At 28.1% G+C, this 21,177-nt stretch overlaps 1 protein-coding gene across 1 annotated transcript; it reads right to left on the bottom strand.

The window, feature by feature from the left end:
• Positions 1–9,769: 9,769 nt before the first annotated feature.
• On the bottom strand, positions 9,770–13,760 carry LOC100207044 (voltage-dependent anion-selective channel protein 2). Its single transcript, XM_065814390.1, has 5 exons — positions 13,493–13,760; positions 12,962–13,079; positions 10,868–11,301; positions 10,549–10,699; positions 9,770–9,997 (listed from the first exon to the last, which is right to left on the bottom strand). Exons 2-5 carry the CDS (start codon positions 13,073–13,075, stop codon positions 9,848–9,850), a joined length of 849 nt encoding a protein of 282 aa, XP_065670462.1. The 5' UTR covers positions 13,076–13,079; positions 13,493–13,760; the 3' UTR covers positions 9,770–9,847.
• Between the last annotated feature and the right edge of the window lie 7,417 nt (positions 13,761–21,177).

Here is a 21,177-nt window from a genome sequence, read left to right as displayed (position 1 = left end):
CAAAATGAGTTCTTATTGCGGGCTATTTTTGGAAAGCTTTCCAAACATTGTCTCCGAAAAGAATACTTTTTTAACTAGTTTGAAATTAAATCAAAACGGTGTTTATTACACACAGATATTGATTTATCTTGTTTTAATTTGTTCTAATTTATTTATGGTATTATCTATTAATTGAGACGATCTTTTTTTAATAGACCGGGTGAATCAAAAAAAAGCTATACTCAGCTATATAGCTATATATATAGCTTTTACTCAGTAACTGCTCAGCTTTACGTGAAAAAAAATTTAAGCGATTTTGATTAAATTTTTGTTCACGTAAAGCTGAGCAATTACTCGGCGTTTTTGGAGTAAATTGCTTAGCTTTACGTGAATAAAAATTTGAGTGGCTTGTTTAAATTTTGATTCACGTAAAGCTGAGCAATTATCCAAAAATGCTGAGCAAAAGCAATTGCTCTTTTTTTTTTATTCACTTATTTCTTAGTTTATACTCTAAGAAGGAATTTTGTAAAAAATATAAATTGTAACACAGTGCTTGGTGATAAGACAAAAAAAATATCTTTTTCTTACTCCAGTAAGTACTTAGTAAACTTATGTAGGTTGTAATATCTATTCAACGGCAAAATATAATGTTCAAAAAAAAAAGATAATCGAAATGATGGTGAGATTTATGCTTTTGCAAATGCCAAAGTTTTATGCAATTGTTTTAATCCATATTTAACTCTTCTAAAAAAAAAAAAAATGAAACCTCCATTTTCTTAAGTGTATAGAGAAAAGGGAACTGGTGATGTTTTTTGTTTACTTTATCATTTAATACAATAGCATGCTCAATATTTTTTAAATGAGACAATATCTGTTACTGTGCAATAAAACAATGTTTTCTTTTTAGCTTAAGTAATAAAAAAGTACAATATTTTTGAGTATATATTTACAACTCGTAATAGATTGACAACCTTTTCACTTGATAAAATATTAGTTTTCAGTTACTTATTATGTTTTAACAAGGAAATTACGCATTGCAGAAACCTTTTATGAAAATAATTTTTTATAGTGACAAGTACATTATAAACTAACTTTTTTAACAAAGCAACGAACTTAATTTTGTTCATGTGTGTGTGTTTATTTGTTTCATTTAATTTTATAACAAAGAGATTTGGAAAAAAAAACAGTTCAATAAAAAATTTGCATATGTTAAAAGTTTCAAAAAATATTATAATAATGCTGTATATTAGTTATTATAATAAATGCTGTATATTAATTATTATAATAAATGCTATATATTAATTATTATAATAAATGCTGTATATTAATTGTCTCATAAATAACTGTACTTAAGAAGAAAATTAATAAAAACTTTGTTTACGAATTAAAAGCTTAACTTATTAAGCAGTTAATATTTCATCTTGAATAGACAGAAATTTATGTATTTATTGAAAAAATAATAAGCCACTGTGTTTAATTTGCAATATAGAACTTATTTATACAAAGACATGGAGTGTTAAACGTTAATATGAAACAAAAGTTATTTGTTTATTTTTAAAAGTAACTAAGTTCAAGTAGCAAAATGAATGTACTTTTTGCATATGTATTTTCACATGTAATTGTGAAAAAAACTTGTGGAGTTGATATAAAAGAAAAGCTTAAAACAGTTCTGGTTGAAGCTAAAATTCCTACCAATAACCTGGTTAGAGTTCGTATCAACACGTTGGACTGATTGGTTTATTAAAAAGTGATCCCAAGTATTCAGAATTTATCTGCTAAAAACTCTGAATACTTTATTGAGCGATTTTCAAGACAATCTTTACCGCTATGAATCTTTACCACAATGAATCTTTACTTATTATGAATCGTGAGCTTGACAACATCAATGAATGGTTTAAAGCCAACAAACTCTCTCTGAACCCTACCAAAAGTAAATATACTCTCTTTTCTAAATCTTCTAAATCTGACACTTGCCCTTAAAACTCCCGGATATTTCAATAGAAAAAACCAAGTTGCAAAAGATATTTGGTATTAAATTCTCAGGCGTTTTAATTGATGAGCAAATAAGTTGGAAAGAGCGCAATAATTTAATAGAAAATAAAACTTCAAAAAGTATTGGAATTAAGTATAAAACTAAATATAAGTTGGATAAAAACTTAAAAGTGTATCTTAAAAAACAAAAACAAGCAAGCCGTTTGATATAAATGCTAATAAATACACCAGTGCAATCCACTGCTTAGAAAGCTTGAGGTGTTGAATATTTATCAATTAAATATTTATAATATTTTTTTTATTATTATTTAGATTAAAATATCATATGCTGCCTAATTTGAAGACCTTTTCTTTATTATAGATCATAAATATCAAACAAAGCATTCATTGCTTAATTATCAGGTACGAAAAACAATCCGAATTCTCAATAACATACAGCGGGCCACATTTGTGGAACTCATTTCTCTCAAATAATAGTAAAACTTCAATTACAATTCAAACTTTTAAAAGTATCTTTAAAAAACAGTGACTTGATTATGACGTATCTCAAGTTCTATTTTATTTTTAATTTTTATTTTATTCTCTATTATTGTTCAATTTTCAATCACTCTTTACATGATTACTTATCTTTAAATTTTTTTTTTTTTTTCAATTTTAAGTTGTACTGTATTCAAAATGTACGGTATAAAAAAAAATTTAAAAAAAAAATGAAACACTTTTTATTTAAAAGTATGTAATATGATTTTACTGAGATTGTAACTCTTTTTTTTTAACGATAGCTTCTTATTTGTTTAATATCTGAATGATACAACGGGGGATGATAAGGTTTTTGTCCTCTGCCTGCTCCCGCACATCTTAACTAAAAAGTATTGTAAAAGATTTATTATGAAGATGACGAAATATATATAAAAAAAAATTTATCGAGAACATCTAGCAGCAAAATATTTTAGCTTTATAATTGTTTTTAAATCAGGAGTGGAGATTGTAAAGTATATTTGGACAAATTTAAAAAGTCAATTTAAAAATTATATTTATGAATTCGATCTTGTTATTGAATCGAGTGACCTGTTAGTTTACTGGGCTTTAATGTGACTTTTAAGTAATGATGTTTTTGTGATGTGGCCTTTAAATATTGAAAAATTTCTGAAGATCAAGTTGAAATATTTGAAATAGAACTATTAGTTTTCAAAATCTCCTTACACTGCGTTAAACTTCGTTTTGGAAGAGAGTTCCAAAAGTTAAGTTTCCTCAAAAAAAGTATAAAATTCAATTTTTGGTTGAGCTTACATGTGAAGGTTTATTTTCTATGATACAACGGGGCTAATCGTTAAATTGGGCTACTGTATAACTCGTCATGAAAATCTAATAAATAAGCAAATCTAATAAGTGAGTATATGTCAGAGTTACTTATGGCTCTAACTTAGAGCTGGCGAAGAATGAAAATTACAGTAAAGTTGATAAGTGCCGATTAAATTTTTAGTAAATGGTAAGTTATTGTCCTTGAAAAAAAGCCTCTAAAGGCATGAAGATGTTTTGCACATGCAAATATGTTTGCACAAATATCTTTTATAAAGCGATTTACGATCAAAGAATGTCTTTCGCGATTGAAAAAATTTTTGACTGTAAAAATAGTAATATTTTAAGTACTTAGTTTCGTTTTTACTGTGATTAGAACATAATCGATATACAAATTATGTTCTAATCACAGTAAAAATGAAACTGAGTGCTTAAGATGTTACTATTTTTATTATATAAACATTCATTGAAATTTAAAATATCGACAAAACTTTTTTATTTATTTAAAAAAAATTTTTGTCTTATTATTGCAGAGTCAATAATAGAATAAAAAACATTCACCTTCAGCCTTAAGTCATCATAAAATAATCTAGCATTTCTCTTCAAGATGTTTGCTAAAGTCAGTGGTGTTACTATAAAAATTGAAAATCTGACTTACTGTTCGAAAGAAAGTTATGAGTGGTACCATGGCTTCAACCGCCATTATTACCAATTTAAGATTATGAGAAGAGCAATAGCGTGCGGTAATTATTATATAATCGAATAATTTTTGAAATCCACCATTCTTTTCACTTATTACACTGGCCCCATTATAGCCCTGGCCTCGTATCTAAATTTAAACCTTGCATAATCAACCTATCACTTAACCGTTCTGTTAATCCTTCTGCGGTTGCATATGTGACATCGAAAAATTAAAGAAAATATTCGCTTTTGTTGCAATTTTAGAGTTCAAATCTTCCCTAGGTATGACTATAGAAATATGATCAACTTGGCTGATATCGCTCGTAGTATCAGTTATGATAGCATAGAAGCAGATATGTGGTTGCTATAAAAGATAGATAGAATAGCAGATAGATAGAAGCAGATATATGGATGCGCGACTTCTCATTCTGTTTAATTTTTTCATTTAGATGACGAGATGATTTAGATACACCATTAATCCACTGCTAATTATGATTCAAATTACACAACCCGCATGGCTGACAATAGGGTCGAACCAGGTTTAAGGAAAATCAAAGCTAAATGTGGTAAACTTTCAAGTTTCCAGAAGAGGAAAGCGAGTAAAATGATTCTCTAAGTACTGGTCGCCCATTACTGCCTCTCAATGGCGGTCAATGTTCTTAAATGGTGTTATATAAATTGGAACTATTTATTGTTTTAGGAAAGATACCACAATTACGTGTTTACATTTTGGTTCATTTAATGAGTTTCTATTTATAGTATCAATATTATTTGTTTTTTGCGCAGGTATGATTGTATCAACATTTTCTCTTACAATTTGTGATTCGAAGTCTGAAACATTGCGTTTAGCAAATTTTGGTTTTTAATTATATTCGTCCTTTACAATTCGTCTTTTCAAATAATTTTTACAATGTTTTACCACATAACAATATAAATTTTTAAAAAACTCTGATTGGGGCTGGCAGAAAATAGGGTCTTATCGTTCAGCCCCGTTATTACAAATTTAGATAATCTTGTGTATAATGTGCATGCATAAACTTTTTTTTATCACACTGAATAGCTTGGCTCTACCGCCACTAATCCAGCTGGCACTAAAGACTATAACTTCTGCATTTCTCAGATAGTTAACTTTGTAACTCGTTTTCCTGACAACCCAATTCATTTACCTTCACTCCTTGATTTATGTCTGCTCTCTAATCCTAGCTTGTGTTCAGTTTCATGTTCAACTTTATACTCCTGTCTTGACAAAAAGTCTCCTCGTTTCGATTGCTTATAACAGGCAGCTCTGTAAAACAGTGGCTTGTAAACTTTAACTCCAATAAAACTCAGTTATTTACTGTAAACAACTATGGCAATACTGTCGATATTCATATATTAATATATGGCGACCCTGTTATTGAGTCCTCTTCTTTAAGTCTTCTTGGATTGTTGTTTACTACTAAACTTTCATGGAAACCATATATACAATCGGTTGCTAAATTTGCATCTGCTAAGGTTGCTTCTCTTTATCGTGCTTTTTCAGTTTTTTTTCTACTAATTCCATTCTCTACCTCTAAATCTCTTATTCGTCCCTGTATGGAATACTGTTGTCATATTTGGTCTGGTTCTTCTAATGATCCTCTTTCTCTTCTAGACAAGATCCAAAAACGAGTCTTTATATTACTTCTATAGTCTTTACATTACTTGTTAGAATCGAGTTCCACAATCGTGGCCCTCGACAAGATATAGAGAAGTTAGCTTGTTTTAATAAAGTTTTAGGTATGACAAAGTTGTAAATTGTGCACTAAGTTTGGCATTTATGGTTTATAGAAATATATAATTATTAGAATGAGTTTGGCAGCATGAGATTCTTTAACTTAAACCAGTGGTTTCCAACCTTTTTTAACCCGTTCCCCAAATAATATATCATAAAATCTTCATGAACCCCTTTGCTTTTAAAAATTTTTACAAGGTGAAAATTTTAATAATGTAACTTTTATCCATCAGGATAATATTTTAAGGTATTTTTGATTAGATTGTCTAGTGACAGTCTATTCTAAAATATTCCAGTCTATCAATGACACAAAAGTATTTTATCTAAGTGAATATATGATACAAAAGCAGGTCAATGGGAAATCTGGCACTGCTTACCAGCAATTAATATCTGAAAATTCGGTTTAATTTAATTTCTGCATTGATATCGAGTCTATTTCTTTTTTTAGTTTTAAGAGATAGCATAGCTAAAAACTCGGCTTCACTCAAATGTGATGTTCAAAAGGGAATAAAGGCTTTAAGTGCAATTGATGAACACAATGGATATAAATATATATCATTTTCGTCCAGAATTTATCTAATGGTGTTATTTTGAAGTGATCCTTAGCCGTGGTATCATCCTTTAACTCTATAAATTTTTCTTGCACTTCCTCTTACATATTTTTTACATCACAAGAAAGTGGTGATATAATAATTTTACTGCTAAAAAGGTTCTCATCTAGTATATAGTTACCCAACTCATTAACCAAATTATCTAGGTGACAAACTATTTCTATCTTTGTAATCTTGGGAAGCATATTATTTCCAATAACGCTATTTAAATTTTGAAACATGATCGAATTTCCATTTTTAATTCTAGTCTTATACAGTTTGAGCTTTTGAATATATTCCTTCAATATTTCCAAGTGTGTAATGACATTAGCATTTTTGCCACAATATAACCCACAATGTTCACATGATAAGCCGTTGTTATTTCAAAATTGTCAAACTTAAAATATTCTCAGTCCACTTTTTATTTAACATTAGTTAAAAATTAGTTCACTTCTATTCTAAGCTTGAAAAATCTTTCCAAAAATTTTCCAGCAGATAAAAGTTGAGTGTTGAGAGCAGAGGATTTCATTTGACCAATTTGACTAATTGATTAAAGACAGCTTTTAAACTACCTGGTGAAGTTTTGGTTGCCAAAGTCTGTCTATGAATAAAACAGTGTGCAACAACTACATTTGAAGCAATCTATTTCACTCTAGTCTACAATCCAGACTTCACAACCAATATTACGCGGGAGGGGGTACACCCCCATTCCCCCAAAGATTGTAATTTTCAATATCAATTTTTGGGGGATATTTTCATTTTAATTGTTTATCATTGGAAAACTGTTTAAAAATTTCCATAATATCTTGTTATATAATGTCATAACATATTGTTGCTTCAAGGATAGAGGAGAACAAAAACTCTTCCTTGACCTTGTTATTGCGAATATACCTACAAAATACAAATAATTGTGCTATTGAGCTTAAATCTGTGGACTCATCCAACTGAAAAGAAAAATATGGTGATTTTTTAGTTTCAAGATTTTTTAGTTTTGTGGTCCACTTAAAAAGTTCTTATGAACCACCAGGGGTCCATGGACCATCGGTTGGGAACCACTGACTTAAACATAAAAGGTTGAGTGTGTAAAAAGTATTTATTTCGAAGGCATTAAGCATTGCTTTCTTAAATGGGTGATCTGGAGTTATTGAAAGAAATTGTGTAAATCGTTCGCATTTTGCAACAGTGACTTCTGCTTTTTTCTTTTTTTTTTTTATTTCTATCCGTTTTGCACCCCCTGATTGATATATCTAAAATACAAAGAGGAAATATTGTTTAAGTGTTTAAATGGGAGTTTAATGAACCTGTACAACTACGGCGTATGCAATTTAAATTTTACTTTATTAAATTTATCACAAGGCATTATTCTGCCTAAATTAATAAATTTGATTATTTACCTAATGCAAATTCACAATCAAAAAATTTTTCCCAATTAATCAAAAATATAAATATCGAAAATATATATCTTTTAATTTATTAGAAAAAATGTTTTGATAAAATTAGCGTCATTGTTGTAAAATCTGTATTTGATGTCATTGAGCATTGATGATATGAAATAACGATCATTTGATCGTTATTTTATATCTTCAAACTTTCTTTAAAATTGGGTATTGTTCCTGATAATTTAAAAATTGCCCAAATAACATCTATTTTTAAAGGAGATAACTCCCTTATTTCAAACTATGTAACAATTTTTATCTCGCCTTTTTTTTTTTAAATACTTTAGCGTATAATGCACAATAGATTCTACGACTATCTAACAAAGGACGGCATGCTGGATAAAAAAACAGTTCGGTTTCAAAAAAGTGCATTCAACTGAACACGCTGTAGTTAAGCTAGTAAACAAGATATCTGACTCTCTAAAGAATGATTATTTTACATTAAGAGTTTTAATTAATCTGTTGAAAGCCTTTGATACAATAAACCTTGATATACTGCTAACTTAATTTGAAAACTATGGCATTAGAAACAAAAATTTACTTTGGTTAAAGACTACCTAACAAACAGAAAACGATTCGTATACTGTGGTTTCAAAGTAATAGGTAAAAACTTAACAACTTGTGGGGTTCCTGAGAGTTCTATTTTAGGGCCGTTATTGACATAATATAAGATATCATGTCTTCTTCTTGCTCCTGCTATTTATTTTACTGTATATGAAAATGGTATTTATAGTAAAAGGCGAAACTAACATTAAAAAAAAAGGAACAATTTGTTTACTCGTAATTATATTTTACATGCAATCAGGCTTTGCAAAATAAACTTATTAAAAGTTTGAAGCTTTCATACAATAACTCATTTAATATTTTAAATAAGTTAGTATATATATAACTTATTTTATTCAGAATTCGAACAGTTTTGTTATAAATCAAGCAATTTAATCGCAATGCAATTTTTCACCTTTGATTTTATTTATTATATAATTTTTAAAAGTTTACATCGTAGATAAGCTTTTATAAAATTTAATTAAGTTGAAACATCTGGTACAGTATGTAAACTTATCCTCTTTCTTATAATAAATTACAATATTTCTAGGGGATACATATACCCTCGTTATTCAAGTAATCTTGAATTTACTTGAATAACGAGGGTATATATAACCCCTAGAAATGTTGTAATTTATTATAAGAAAGAGGATAAGTTTACATACTATACCAGATGTTTCAACTTAATTAAAATTTATTATGTAACTCCTCCGTAAGTGTTTTGAAACGACAAGTAAAATTTTCCTGTCTAGGAGCCCTGGCATAAGTCCACCCTGTCCATATGGTTAAGCTACTGGCTCTATATGTAGTTTCTTGAACAATTCTAGAAATGGTTTTTCAGTGAGTTAGATAAAACTCGAGATTAAAATTTTTTTAATCAAGATAGTACGAAATTTCTGATAAACATGACTAAAGCTTGTAACGAGAAATTACTTATTGCGGACCTTCGGCTAAAGTAGGCATTTAAATACGGCTCTCGAGCCAAAAAATTTGGCGTTGATGTATCATCAATAATTATTTAACCTATAGTAGTAACGCCTATAGGTGTTAAATAACGGACGCAGATTTAGATTTTCGAAATAACTTATTTTTACGCCACTCGTTGACAAATACACATTCAGATCCTAGTTACACAGCATACAAATTGTGGACTTTACCCGTAATAATATCAAAATTTGACATGGTTGAATTTAATGCGACTAATTGACATAATACAACCTTGCAAATAAAAGTATATGTAGGTCCTAATGTATACTTAAGTGTTTTTTTATAAAAACATAAAACGGCAAGAAAAAAACATGACGAGAAAAAGAGAAACGAATATATATATAAATACCAGCAAAGCAACAAATATCAAAAGTACCACGCGGAAGTAACTTAGCAAATAGTGCACACAAAAAAAAAAAAGCAAAAAAAAAATTTAATCGTTGCTAAAAAACATCGAGTCGACATTCCTTAAAGCAGTCATAATTTAGAGCTGCGGCAAACAAAGCATGAAATACAGGACAAACAAAAGTATCTATTTGTTTTACACCTATAAAAGAATGATTTTATGATAAATTGCATCCAACACTAATCTAGGCTTCAAAATTTAGGCTGAGACCAAGCTTGTGACCTCCTTGCTCAAACGATTTAGCATTAATAAGCGAAGAAAGGGTAAGCTGAACGCCAGGTCGAAGTTTCTGGACATACGATAATCCTAAGTGCAGATCATTATTGATTTTGGTCTAAATTAAAAAAAATTATCATTATAACACATTAATACTAAAGTATTTTTGAAATGTTTTAAACACATCAGGTGCTAAATAAAATAAACTAACTATTGCTTTTTGAGGTGCTTTAAAAAGTAAGTTAATTTTTTTTAAACTATTATAGCAATAATAGTTATAAAAAAAATGTTTTAGCTGCGTTAAAAATAGTATTTATGCTCATATATATTATTACTTTTGATTTCAAAATACAGCTATTGAATTGAAATTAAATGATTCGGAATTTTGTTAACAAGCCATTCATATAAAACTTTAATGTCATTGCAAAGGTGTAAAAAATTGTATAACTGAATAATTTAAAAAATTTTTTACATTATTCTTCCACTTAACTTTTTAAGTTTTTTTTTTCGAATTTTGCAATGATACGAGGGCCATTAACACAATGGAACTACATTTTACAGTGGCAGTTTTAGTGATTCCTGTGAAACTCATTGTGAAATATACCTGATGATTTTCATAAAAAGTACACACCAGACTTCGGAAATGGAGTAAATTTAAAAAAAAGTAACCTTTAAAAAAGTATCTTTGTCAATGTCATATTTTGCCGCAATAGTGAAGGATGTGCCACTTTGACCAGAGGTCCATCTTAATAATGCAGCAGCTGCCAATTGCTCATTAATTTGGTGATGCACCGAGCCAACAAATTTACTTGCATCCGCTCTAAAAGTGATTAATTAATAAAGCTCAATAAATATTTCATTACATATTCTTTATAACTGATTGTAATCAATATCGTTATGAAATTGCTACACTAATCTGAAAAACGCAGCAATGAAATTTCCCTATAAAAAACATTGCTGTAAAAATACAATTTAAAAACTTGCTTACACTCCTGAATGAATAACCAAATCACCATTTTTGTATGCTAAACAAACATTGTTCGAAGTCAATTTTGAATTAGCAGAGTTAAAAGATGCTTGATAACCAGCATGAACCCCTTTATAAGCAAAAACTGCAGAACCATGAACAGTGGGACCAGCAAAATCAAAATCTATATCAGTAGTGGCATGCAAATTCTCATGAGCATATGCACTTTTTACTTTAGCTGATTTTTTTCCAGTTACAGGAGCAAATGTGGTATCAAAGTCTACTTTGACACCTTGTGCTATTTTGTTATCAATACTAATATTGGTTGCTATTACACTGTCAGTACTCCATTTTTCAGAAAAAGTAAGCCCATAATCAGCATATTTAAACTTGGTTTCAAGAGAACCAGCAACATTACCAGTGTCTGTTGTATGTGACCCTTCAGCAGTAAATTCCTTAAAAAAAAAAAAGATATAAACAAAACACCACAAGTTATTTACTTTTTATTTTAATATTTAACCTTTAACTGTTGAAATGAAAAGTAATGACTTACAGAAGTCAAGATTAACAGGTACAAAAATAATTAATGGTTTACATTCTCCATATACTTGATTATAAAATATGAAAAAAATATTATAAAATTTGTCAGATATATATTAAAACAAAACCTTTTTTAAATTATTTTGAGAACTAATAAAAATGTATTCAGTTAAATTTTTTGTTTTTCTAAATGGTATCGTTTGATTCCTTAGAGTAATATAATGTTTTATAGAGGGATTGTCATATTTGATTGCATTAAAATTAATAATTTACTATTTTCTGCAAATCAATACAGAAAATAATAATTTATAATTTACCATCTTACACTTAATTAAATAAAGAAATTTACATAAGAATCAGCTAGATTATTCTTGAGAAAATCAAATAAAAAAAAGACAATTTCTAAGCTTTACTAAGTTTGAAAAATTTTATTTCAATGTTTTTTAAATCCAGATGCAAAGAAGAAAATGTCATAATTCTCATGGATGTACGTTGCAAACTGTTAATACATATAAGAAAAAGTCACTGTTTAACACTGATTTTAACATTATCAATCTTTTTGTTTAGAGAGTGGAAAATACCAGTTTATGTGAACCTGCAGTCAAGCAGCATAAAAATATATTTTTTTGCTTTAAGCATTTTTGTTAACGGAGAATAAATGTGAGCTTTAATCTTTTATATTACTTTCACATTGACTTTTTTTACATTGTTCAAACTTAGTTTAGTACTATTAAAGAAAAATTATCTGTTGTTTGTGAAAAGAAATTTCAGTGCTTTTTAGGCTTTAAAGCTAGTCTTTAAGAATTTATAAACGAAGTACAAAAAAATCTACATCGTCATTTTTTCTTTTTTAAGTATATTATTTTATAATGCTTAACTGCCCTAGTACCCATTTACACTAGTTTTATTGATATTTACAGCTACTATTCAGCCAATAACATAAATTATGGAGCTCTAAATTAACTTTTTTACCAAGCTGTGAGTGACCTATTGATGCAAATGGCATCTCAAATTCTATATGCATGTTAGTAACAATAATTTCTAGTTTGTTGTAGTCAAAAATATAGGCGTTGGATAGATACAAATAACTTTGTTGCACACCCTAAAAAGTTGTAAAAAATAATAAAAATGAATTATTTTAAAGTGTTTGCTGATCTTAATAAAAAGAGTGGAAGACAAAGATTTAATATGTTTAAAGGTTCAAGATCAATTTAAATTAAAGGATAAACAATTAAAAAAAACCATTTAGAAAACATCTTTAATTAATGTTTAATTTTAAGTCTGATGTCTGGCATTAATTTGTTTTAAATAAATCTAAATGCTTTATCACCTAACCATTTTTCTTTAAACGGTTATAAAAAAAAAAATTAAATTACAACTAACTTTTTTGATCTGTTATTTCAGGCCACTATTGATTAAATGCATAAAAATTATTTTAAAAAAGCCAATTTTGATCCTATATGTTAAAGCCTAATTACAACTGTGAAATTTGTATGTAAAATTTTTCCAAGAGGGGTGTGTAAAGTAAATTATACATATATTTTCAAAATTTTGAACTTTTTTTTAAAAACTTACCACCCCATTTTTAGCCTTTGTTTTGGCTTCAAGTTTGAAAACACCAAAATGGAAATTCTTCTGAATAAGATCTCGTGCTTCTTTGCCCAAATCATCAAACTTTTGAGGAGCCATTGTACTAAAGAATAGGAAATTTAATTGCAAACTTTGTCATATTTGCATCTAGCTTTGTTATTATTTTAAGTCTTTTCCACTGTAAATTTATTTCTCAATACCCAATTAAAAAAAATATCGTTATATAAAAAAAATATCGTTATAGAATGCTTCGTGTAAATTCATGCATTTAAGATAACAAAATACATTATTATTAACTAGTAAACAAATATTCAATTTCAATTATTGGTAAATTATAAGAAATATTTTATAACGTTTATAGTCTATTTATTCTTAATGTTCTTTTTCTTTTTGTTATTTAAATGTTTAATATAAACAAATATGTTGCATAAACTGAGTCTTGAGACCATTAAATGGAGGCTTAAACCTTAGATAATTATAATGACCATATAATTACACCTCTATGAAAATACTTACTTTTCTATTAGCAAAATTACGACAGGGCAAGCTCAATATAAAAGGCGTAGTATAGTACTTTCAACGCGTGTAAGAAGAAAGGAGCTGTCGTTTAAAGTCGCAATGTACTAATATTGCGCTAAGTGTCTTTAAAAAAATGTTTTCACTATAAGGGAGATAAAATTGTTAAGAATAAAAAAATGTTTTGTATTAAGTATTTTCTCTTTAATAATAAGCCATGCAAATTCAGTTTTTTAAATGCGTAATGTTTAACCATAAATGTCCATTTCTTTGAAAAATTACTTGCGTGCTTTCTTTCTGCACATTTTCGTGTAAATAAATTTATGTACCAATAAATATACTTGTTTAGAAAATAAGGAAGGATTTTTGACCACTTCGGAGACAAAAATATTATTTCATAAATCCATTATTATATTTTCACCTTTAACGAGTTTTTTCCCTTTTCCTTTTTTCACCTAATATCGATTTCATTCCCTTTACAAAGGAGAAAAAGTAACTTTAAAAAAAATCAAGTGCAAAAAAATACTAAAATACTAAAGTTATTCTGGATTCTGGATAAAGTTATTCTGTTCACATTTGCAAGATTGTTAAATACTAACAAGACTATCAATTTTTTCTTTTTTTTTTAATTTTTTTTAATTTTAATTATTATTGCTATTACTAACAGAAGAGTAAATGCATTGATTATTGTATTGCATAAAACAATATCCTGGTACACCTGATCTATGTTCAAAACAGCAAGCTTTCTTATATAAGACTATACTAACCCTTGTTAACAATATAAAAGTAAAACAAAAGTTAAATTTTTGCTGATATTACTATTCACACAATATCTATTGCATATTGTTAATTAGCATATATATATATATAGTGTAACTGATATATGTATATGTGTATTTATATGTGTGTGTATATGTATATATGTACATGTTAATAATGTATATATTGTGCTTGTTATATTCTATATTAATTTATTAGTGTAAATTCTATATTAATTTATATAGTTGCTTTATTCTAATAAATTTATATTCCATCTATATTATAAGTTTGTGTACTTATATAGCTTTATTCTTATATAGTCTTATACTTAGAATATACAAATGCTCATTATTACTAAATAGTATTAGTGTATTTACCAATATTATAAAATTATATTTCATATTATTAATTTATATTTACTGTTATATTGCTTAATTACCCCTATATACTTAAAAACAAAATATTTAGTTATCTAAACTTATATTTTCAGTTATGACTATAATATAAAGTTTCTCTTTTTAACTTTGTTTAAAATATTATTATAAAAAGATAGTATATATACATACTATATACATTAATAATATCTTACACATAAAAATTGATTTACAACTACAAACCTAATCCATTAAATCCTATACATTATCATTTCAGTTTTGCTTTATCATTTTAATTTGTTGCTCTATCATTTTGTATGCATTATCTCTATATGCTTAGAAACTTCTAATAGACTTATATATAATTAAAAAAGAATAATTTATAAAATATGATATTAAAACAATCCTACAAACTTTGCAAAAAACTGAATCAAATATATATATAAAAGACTCAAATATAACTGATATTACCATAAATGGATTTTAACACTGAACATTGCCCTACTGAGTCAAAAAAAGGTGGGGCTCTTCTTTATCTAAGCTCTAATCTTAATTATGTAGTTCGTGATGATCTTACATTCTATGCCTCAAAACTTCTTCAATCAGTTTTTGTTGAAACTATCAACCCTCATAAAACCAATACTTTAATTGGCTGCATATATCGTCATCCAACTTTAAATCCAAAACAGTTCATTGCAAACCATTTAACACCTTTACTTGAGAAATTAAGTTATGAAAAAAAAAACATTATATTAATGGGTAATTTCAACATGGACTTAATTAATTATAGAGAATCTCCTATTGTTTCTAATTATCTCCAAACATTATGCTCTTGCTCGCTTCTTCCATCCATTATACTTCCAACACGTATAACCTCAAAAACCAAACATCTCATTGATAATATTTTTATAAACTCCTATTCTCCTGAAACAATCTCTGGCAACCTAACAGTTTCTATTTCAGACCATATGGCCTAGTTTCTCTGTATTCCTGGTATTACACCAAAAAAAAAGAATATAAAAATCTCTAGAAAATGCTTTAAAAACTCTGATACTGACACCTTTATACAAGATATATCTAGTATAAACTGGGAGGTGCAAATAAAAGGCGTCGATATGAATAAAACAATGATAAGTTTTTTAAATACATTTGAAAAAGTTCTAGACAGGCATGCTCTATACAAAGTTTTAACAAAAAAACAAATTAAACTTAAATCTAAACCATGGATAACCGCTGGTATTCTTAAATCCATCTCAACCAAAAATGTCATTTATAAAAAATTTGTTAAATCAAACAATACTAATACAAGAAATCTACTCTTTGATAAATTTAGGTTATATAGAAATAAAATAAGCAACTTACTTAAACAATCCAAAAAAATGTATTACATTTCCTTTTTCAACAACAACCTAAACAACATTAAGAGAACTTGGAAGGGAATAAAAGAAATTATCAACATTAGACCTACTATATACATAACTCTTTCAACCTCAAAATAAATGATAAAGTCATCTTTGATCCAACCACAATTGCTAATATTTTTAACAATTACTTTGTTACTATCCAAGAGAATCTAATAAACAAAAAAATTATCCCTAAATATGATTTTAGAGACTTTCTAAAAAATCCTAATGAAAGTTCTTTTTTCTTTAAGCTAGTGACTGAAGTTGAGGTACCGAGTCTCATTATGAAACTTCAAAACAAAAAAAGTCTGGGCCCAAACAGCCCTCCCACATTAACTTCTTAAGCTTATTTCAAACATAATCTCAAAGCCACTATCCATAATTATGAATAACTCATCTCCTTAAGATAGCTAAAGTGACACCAATACATAAAAAAGGTTCTCTACTGGATTACTCTAATTATCGCCCAATCTCTCTTCTCTCAAATATAAGCAAACTATTTGAGAAAGCTATGCACAATAGACTCTACAACTTTCTGAAGAAATTCAAGTGTCTTTATAAAAATCAGTATGGGTTTAGAAACAATCATTCAACAACTCATGCACTAATTGATATAACTGAAAAAATTAAAACAGCTTTGGACAATGATCTCCAGAAAGCCTTTGATACAGTTGATCATTCCATTCTTATCAGAAAGTTGGAGTACTATGGTATTAGAGGCACAATACTCCAATGGTTTTCTTCTTATCTTCAAAATAGAACACAATTTTTTTCTCTTAATGGGATAAAATCTGAATTAATAAAATCAACAAATGGTGTCCCACAAGGCTCTGTATTAGGACCAATACTTTTCCTTCTCTTTATTAATGATCTTAATACCTCTCTGAAGTTTTCTACTGCTTACCACTTTGCTGATGACACCAATCTGCTTTTAATAAACAAATCACTTAAAAAGATAAACAAAAATATAAACCATCACTTAGCGAATCTACTCCAGTGGCTTCTATCTAATAAATTATCACTTAATTCCAAAAAAACTGAAATTATTATCTTTAAATCAAGTCAAACAAAAATTAAAAAGCACCTGAATTTCAGATTAAGTGGTCAAAAAATAGATACTGTGAATTTTATCAAGTATCTTGGTATCAAAATTGATTCTAATTTAAGTTTTGCATCCCATCTTCAAGACTTAGCACTGAAACTAAGCAGGTCCAACAGTATATTGGCCAAAGTTCAACATTATCTTAATCTTAAAACGCTTCTTAACAAATATCATGTGGTTTTTGAGTCTCATCTTAGATACGCTTGTCAAATATGGGGACAAACCCAATCTCTAACACTTAAAAGATTATCTCACCTCCAAAATAAAGTCCTAAAAATAATCTATTTTCAGCATTTTAACTCTGACCCAAATATTCTTTACTACATATCAAAGATACTTAAGTTAAAAGACCTTATTCAACACTCCAACTGTTTATTTGTTTGGAAACAGCAACATAAAACCTTACCTCCTCCATTTACTGATTTTTTTACTTATAAAAAAAATACTCGTTACCAACTTCGATCAGCTAAAAGCTTCAAACTATCTACACCAAAACATAGAACTGTTTGTTATGGACAAGAATCGATTAAATATCAGAGCATATGCACATGGAATAGTCTCCCCTCACAGTTAAAATCTCTTCCTACATTTTCCAAATTCAAAAACAGTGTATTTTTTTTTTTTATTAAACAAGTATTCTTCCTAATTTCTATGCTACTCTACTGCTAACTATCTACTATCCATCTTAACCTTATTCACTTCAATGCTGGTCTATAACTACTAATAGTTGATCTTTTCAAAAATTCTTTTCTACTACTTTCTTCATTTCAATGCTGATTTATTACTACTAATACTTGCTCTTTCATAACTTTTTCTCAAATTAATATCATTATTCTATTTCCAACTCTCGCTATTATAAATATTGCTATTTTTTAATATTGTTATTATTATTATTGTTGCTATTGTTGTTATTATTACTATTAATATTATTGTTATCATTAGTATTATTATTATTATTATTATTATTATTATTATTATTATTATTATTATTATTATTATTATTATTATTATTATTATTATTAATAGAATTGTTATCTTTATCATTTGTATTATTATTATTTTGATTATTATTACCAATAACTGGAGTTTTTGTTACTATTGCCTATTATTATTACCGATACTTATATTACTACATTATTTACAATGTTGTTACTGTATATTATTATAATCTACTTCTCTTTTTTTGCTATATTTTAGTTAGGTATATAAAAGTCTTTATTCTAGATAGATGTATAAAAGAAATTTGAATTATGTCCTCAATTATCAAACTTCTTACTTAATTATTATTCCAAAAGTTTTTCGTTTAAGTATTGTACTGTTTTAGTTTGTTTTTTTTTTTTTTTTTTTTTTTTTTTTGTGTGTGTTTTTTTGTGTTTTTTGTTTTTTAGTTTGGTGTTTTAGTTTCTTATTATGGTGTTTACTTAAAATTAGTACTTGTACTATATGTAAATATTCCATGAAATGTAAAATCATTTCATGGAGTATTTACATATAGTACTTTCAGAATACATTTAATTTGAATTTGATACTCTATTTCAAAAAAGTTATCCAACTATTCAAAGCCGTACCAGGCTTTTGCAGGGCCCTAAGCACGAAATATTTACGGCCCCCCTAACCTTCATGGTTCTTTTAAACTCGTGTGATGCCGTTATCGTAGCTAAAAGGACTAAATGAGCCGTTTATTTTAAAAGTGGTATAGGTCACCTTTTCAAAAAAATCAAGTTATTGATAACAATAACTACACGAAATTATTTATACTAATAAAAATTAAAGTATCCTAAAACAACAAATACAAGTACATCTTCTCGAAAGTTGGCTATGTTTTTAAACATGTTAAAACACAAATCTTTAAAAATCTCTGTTTAAAAACAAAGTGACTTATGCCACTTTCAAAATAAACGGCTCAAATCATGGTTTCATTGAATGGTTTCATTCGGATACTAAAAACAACATATTTACTGTATATTAAGCTTTTTACATGTTTAGAAACTACAAGATTTTAGACCTATTTTTAACCAACCCTAGTTTCAAACAATATTGGTGCAATATTGTTTATATACTTTACATAATATTTACAATATTGCGCCAATATTGTTTGCTACTTGGAAAATGTTTCTAAAATATCAGAAAAGTCCATTTCTTAACAAATATCACTTTCAATAAGATAGTTGATAATGCAGATAGTCCTTAGGATCTCAATTTGCTTATGGTTGAGCGTAAATAGTTTTAAGTTAAATTTAGAAACAGTGACTGTACCCGTATTAGTAGTATACGAAGAACGGCATGAGCATATTTGGGTAAATTTCTCTCAATTGATTTGCACTAATCTGTTACAGACGATTCGCAACAGTTATACAGTGAGTTGGGATAACATTGCTAAAATTTTGCAGTTACTCGTAAAGATTAAAACAAAGATGACAGTGATATTAAAGGTTTTACCTTTGATATCACTGTCATCTTTCCTTTAATCTTGAAGGCTATATTGAAGTTATCTTGTGGCATTTTTTTTAGCTGTTGTTTAAAAAGTTAAAGTTTTCAGTATAGCTTAAGTGTAGTTCAAATCTTTTTTGAGGAATTGAGGACACTATCAACAATTACAAAAAATCAATTTTAAATAACTTATAAGGATCTTTTATAGATTTATCCTAGCCTTCATAGTCAAAAAGTCTCCTCTAAGTAGAGTCTCATTTTTCTTTTATTTAAGTTAAGAACATAAATTTAACATGCTGTAGAACTCTTTTGCTGCAAACAAATCACTTGAAGAGCCTTAGAAACAGTATTCCTTTATATAATTTTTAATTGTTTTAGATAATTTAAAGCTACATCCATGTTAAGGTCACATTTTTCAAAAATCCTATTAGTTTTTTTTTGTTTTGTTTTAAAACATACTTAACTTCCAAAACAAACTTAGCTTCCAACAAGGCTTCAAGCAAACACTAATAAGTTGGAAATTACTGGAAGAGAAAATATGAAGATTATAATGCAAGATAACGATTGACAGACGTTATCTTGCTCTATAATCTTCATTATAGTTGGCTGGAGGTTGGCTGCAAGAGCAGGTCCAACTATGTTTACATTGCGTTTTTGCGCTATGTCTAAAAGAGAAAGGGCATCATTAGAAGATTCGCCCCAGATATGGCAACAATATTTCATACAAGGCCGGATTTGAGATTTATAGAGATAGAGAATAGAAACCGAAGTAAGAATGTGTTAAGCTCAATAAAGAGATGCAACATTAGCAGATGCTAATTTTGCAACTAATTTGATATATGGTTTCCATATATCAAATTAGTTTTTGATATATGGTTGGGGAACCCCTGAAGTTACAGAACAAGGAGAAAAGTGCTGTCCATCAAGAACAACTTTTATACTACGATTGGAAAGGAAGGATTCAATAATCTTCAAGATGTTACCAGATACACCGTAAGACGAAAGCTTATGGAGAAGACCAGCATGCCAAACTTTATCAAAAACTTAGAAATGTCAAGAGCGATGGCCATACCTCTCCACCTTTATCTGATGCACAATAAAATCTATCGGTTATTACTGTTAGCAAATCAGCTGTAAAAGTAGAAGATCAAAATCCATATTGATGATCAGAAAGTAAGTTATTAGATTCAAAACAAGAGATTAAGTGTTTGTTAATTAAAGATTCAAAAACCTTGCATATAATTGTAAGAAGAACAATGGGACGGTAGTTTGATGAGTCAAATCGCTCTTAAGAGTTGCTGAAAATAGGGATAACAAATGCCGCTTTCCAGCAGGCTGGAAAACTAGACTCTGATAAGCAATTGTTGAATAGTTTTGAATGTATAGACAACAGCTCAGGACAACACTTCTGCAAGACTATAACAGGTATCTTGTCCGGGCCACAAGCTGTAGAAGAGTCTAAACAGGAAATCATTTTAGACACAGAGGCTGAAGTGATACGAATGTCAAGCAATGGATCAACCTGTTTGTAGACTATATCACGTAGAACGCAACTAGTGGAATTAAGAGATGATATTGATGAAAAGTTTTTAGCAAACAATTCAGCGCTGTCTTTAG

This window comes from Hydra vulgaris, chromosome 12 (assembly GCF_038396675.1).
Source record: "Hydra vulgaris chromosome 12, alternate assembly HydraT2T_AEP".
Lineage (NCBI taxonomy): Eukaryota > Metazoa > Cnidaria > Hydrozoa > Anthoathecata > Hydridae > Hydra > Hydra vulgaris.
The sequence above is the reverse complement of the archived record's forward strand: the minus strand, read 5'-3'. Positions and strand labels throughout refer to the sequence as shown.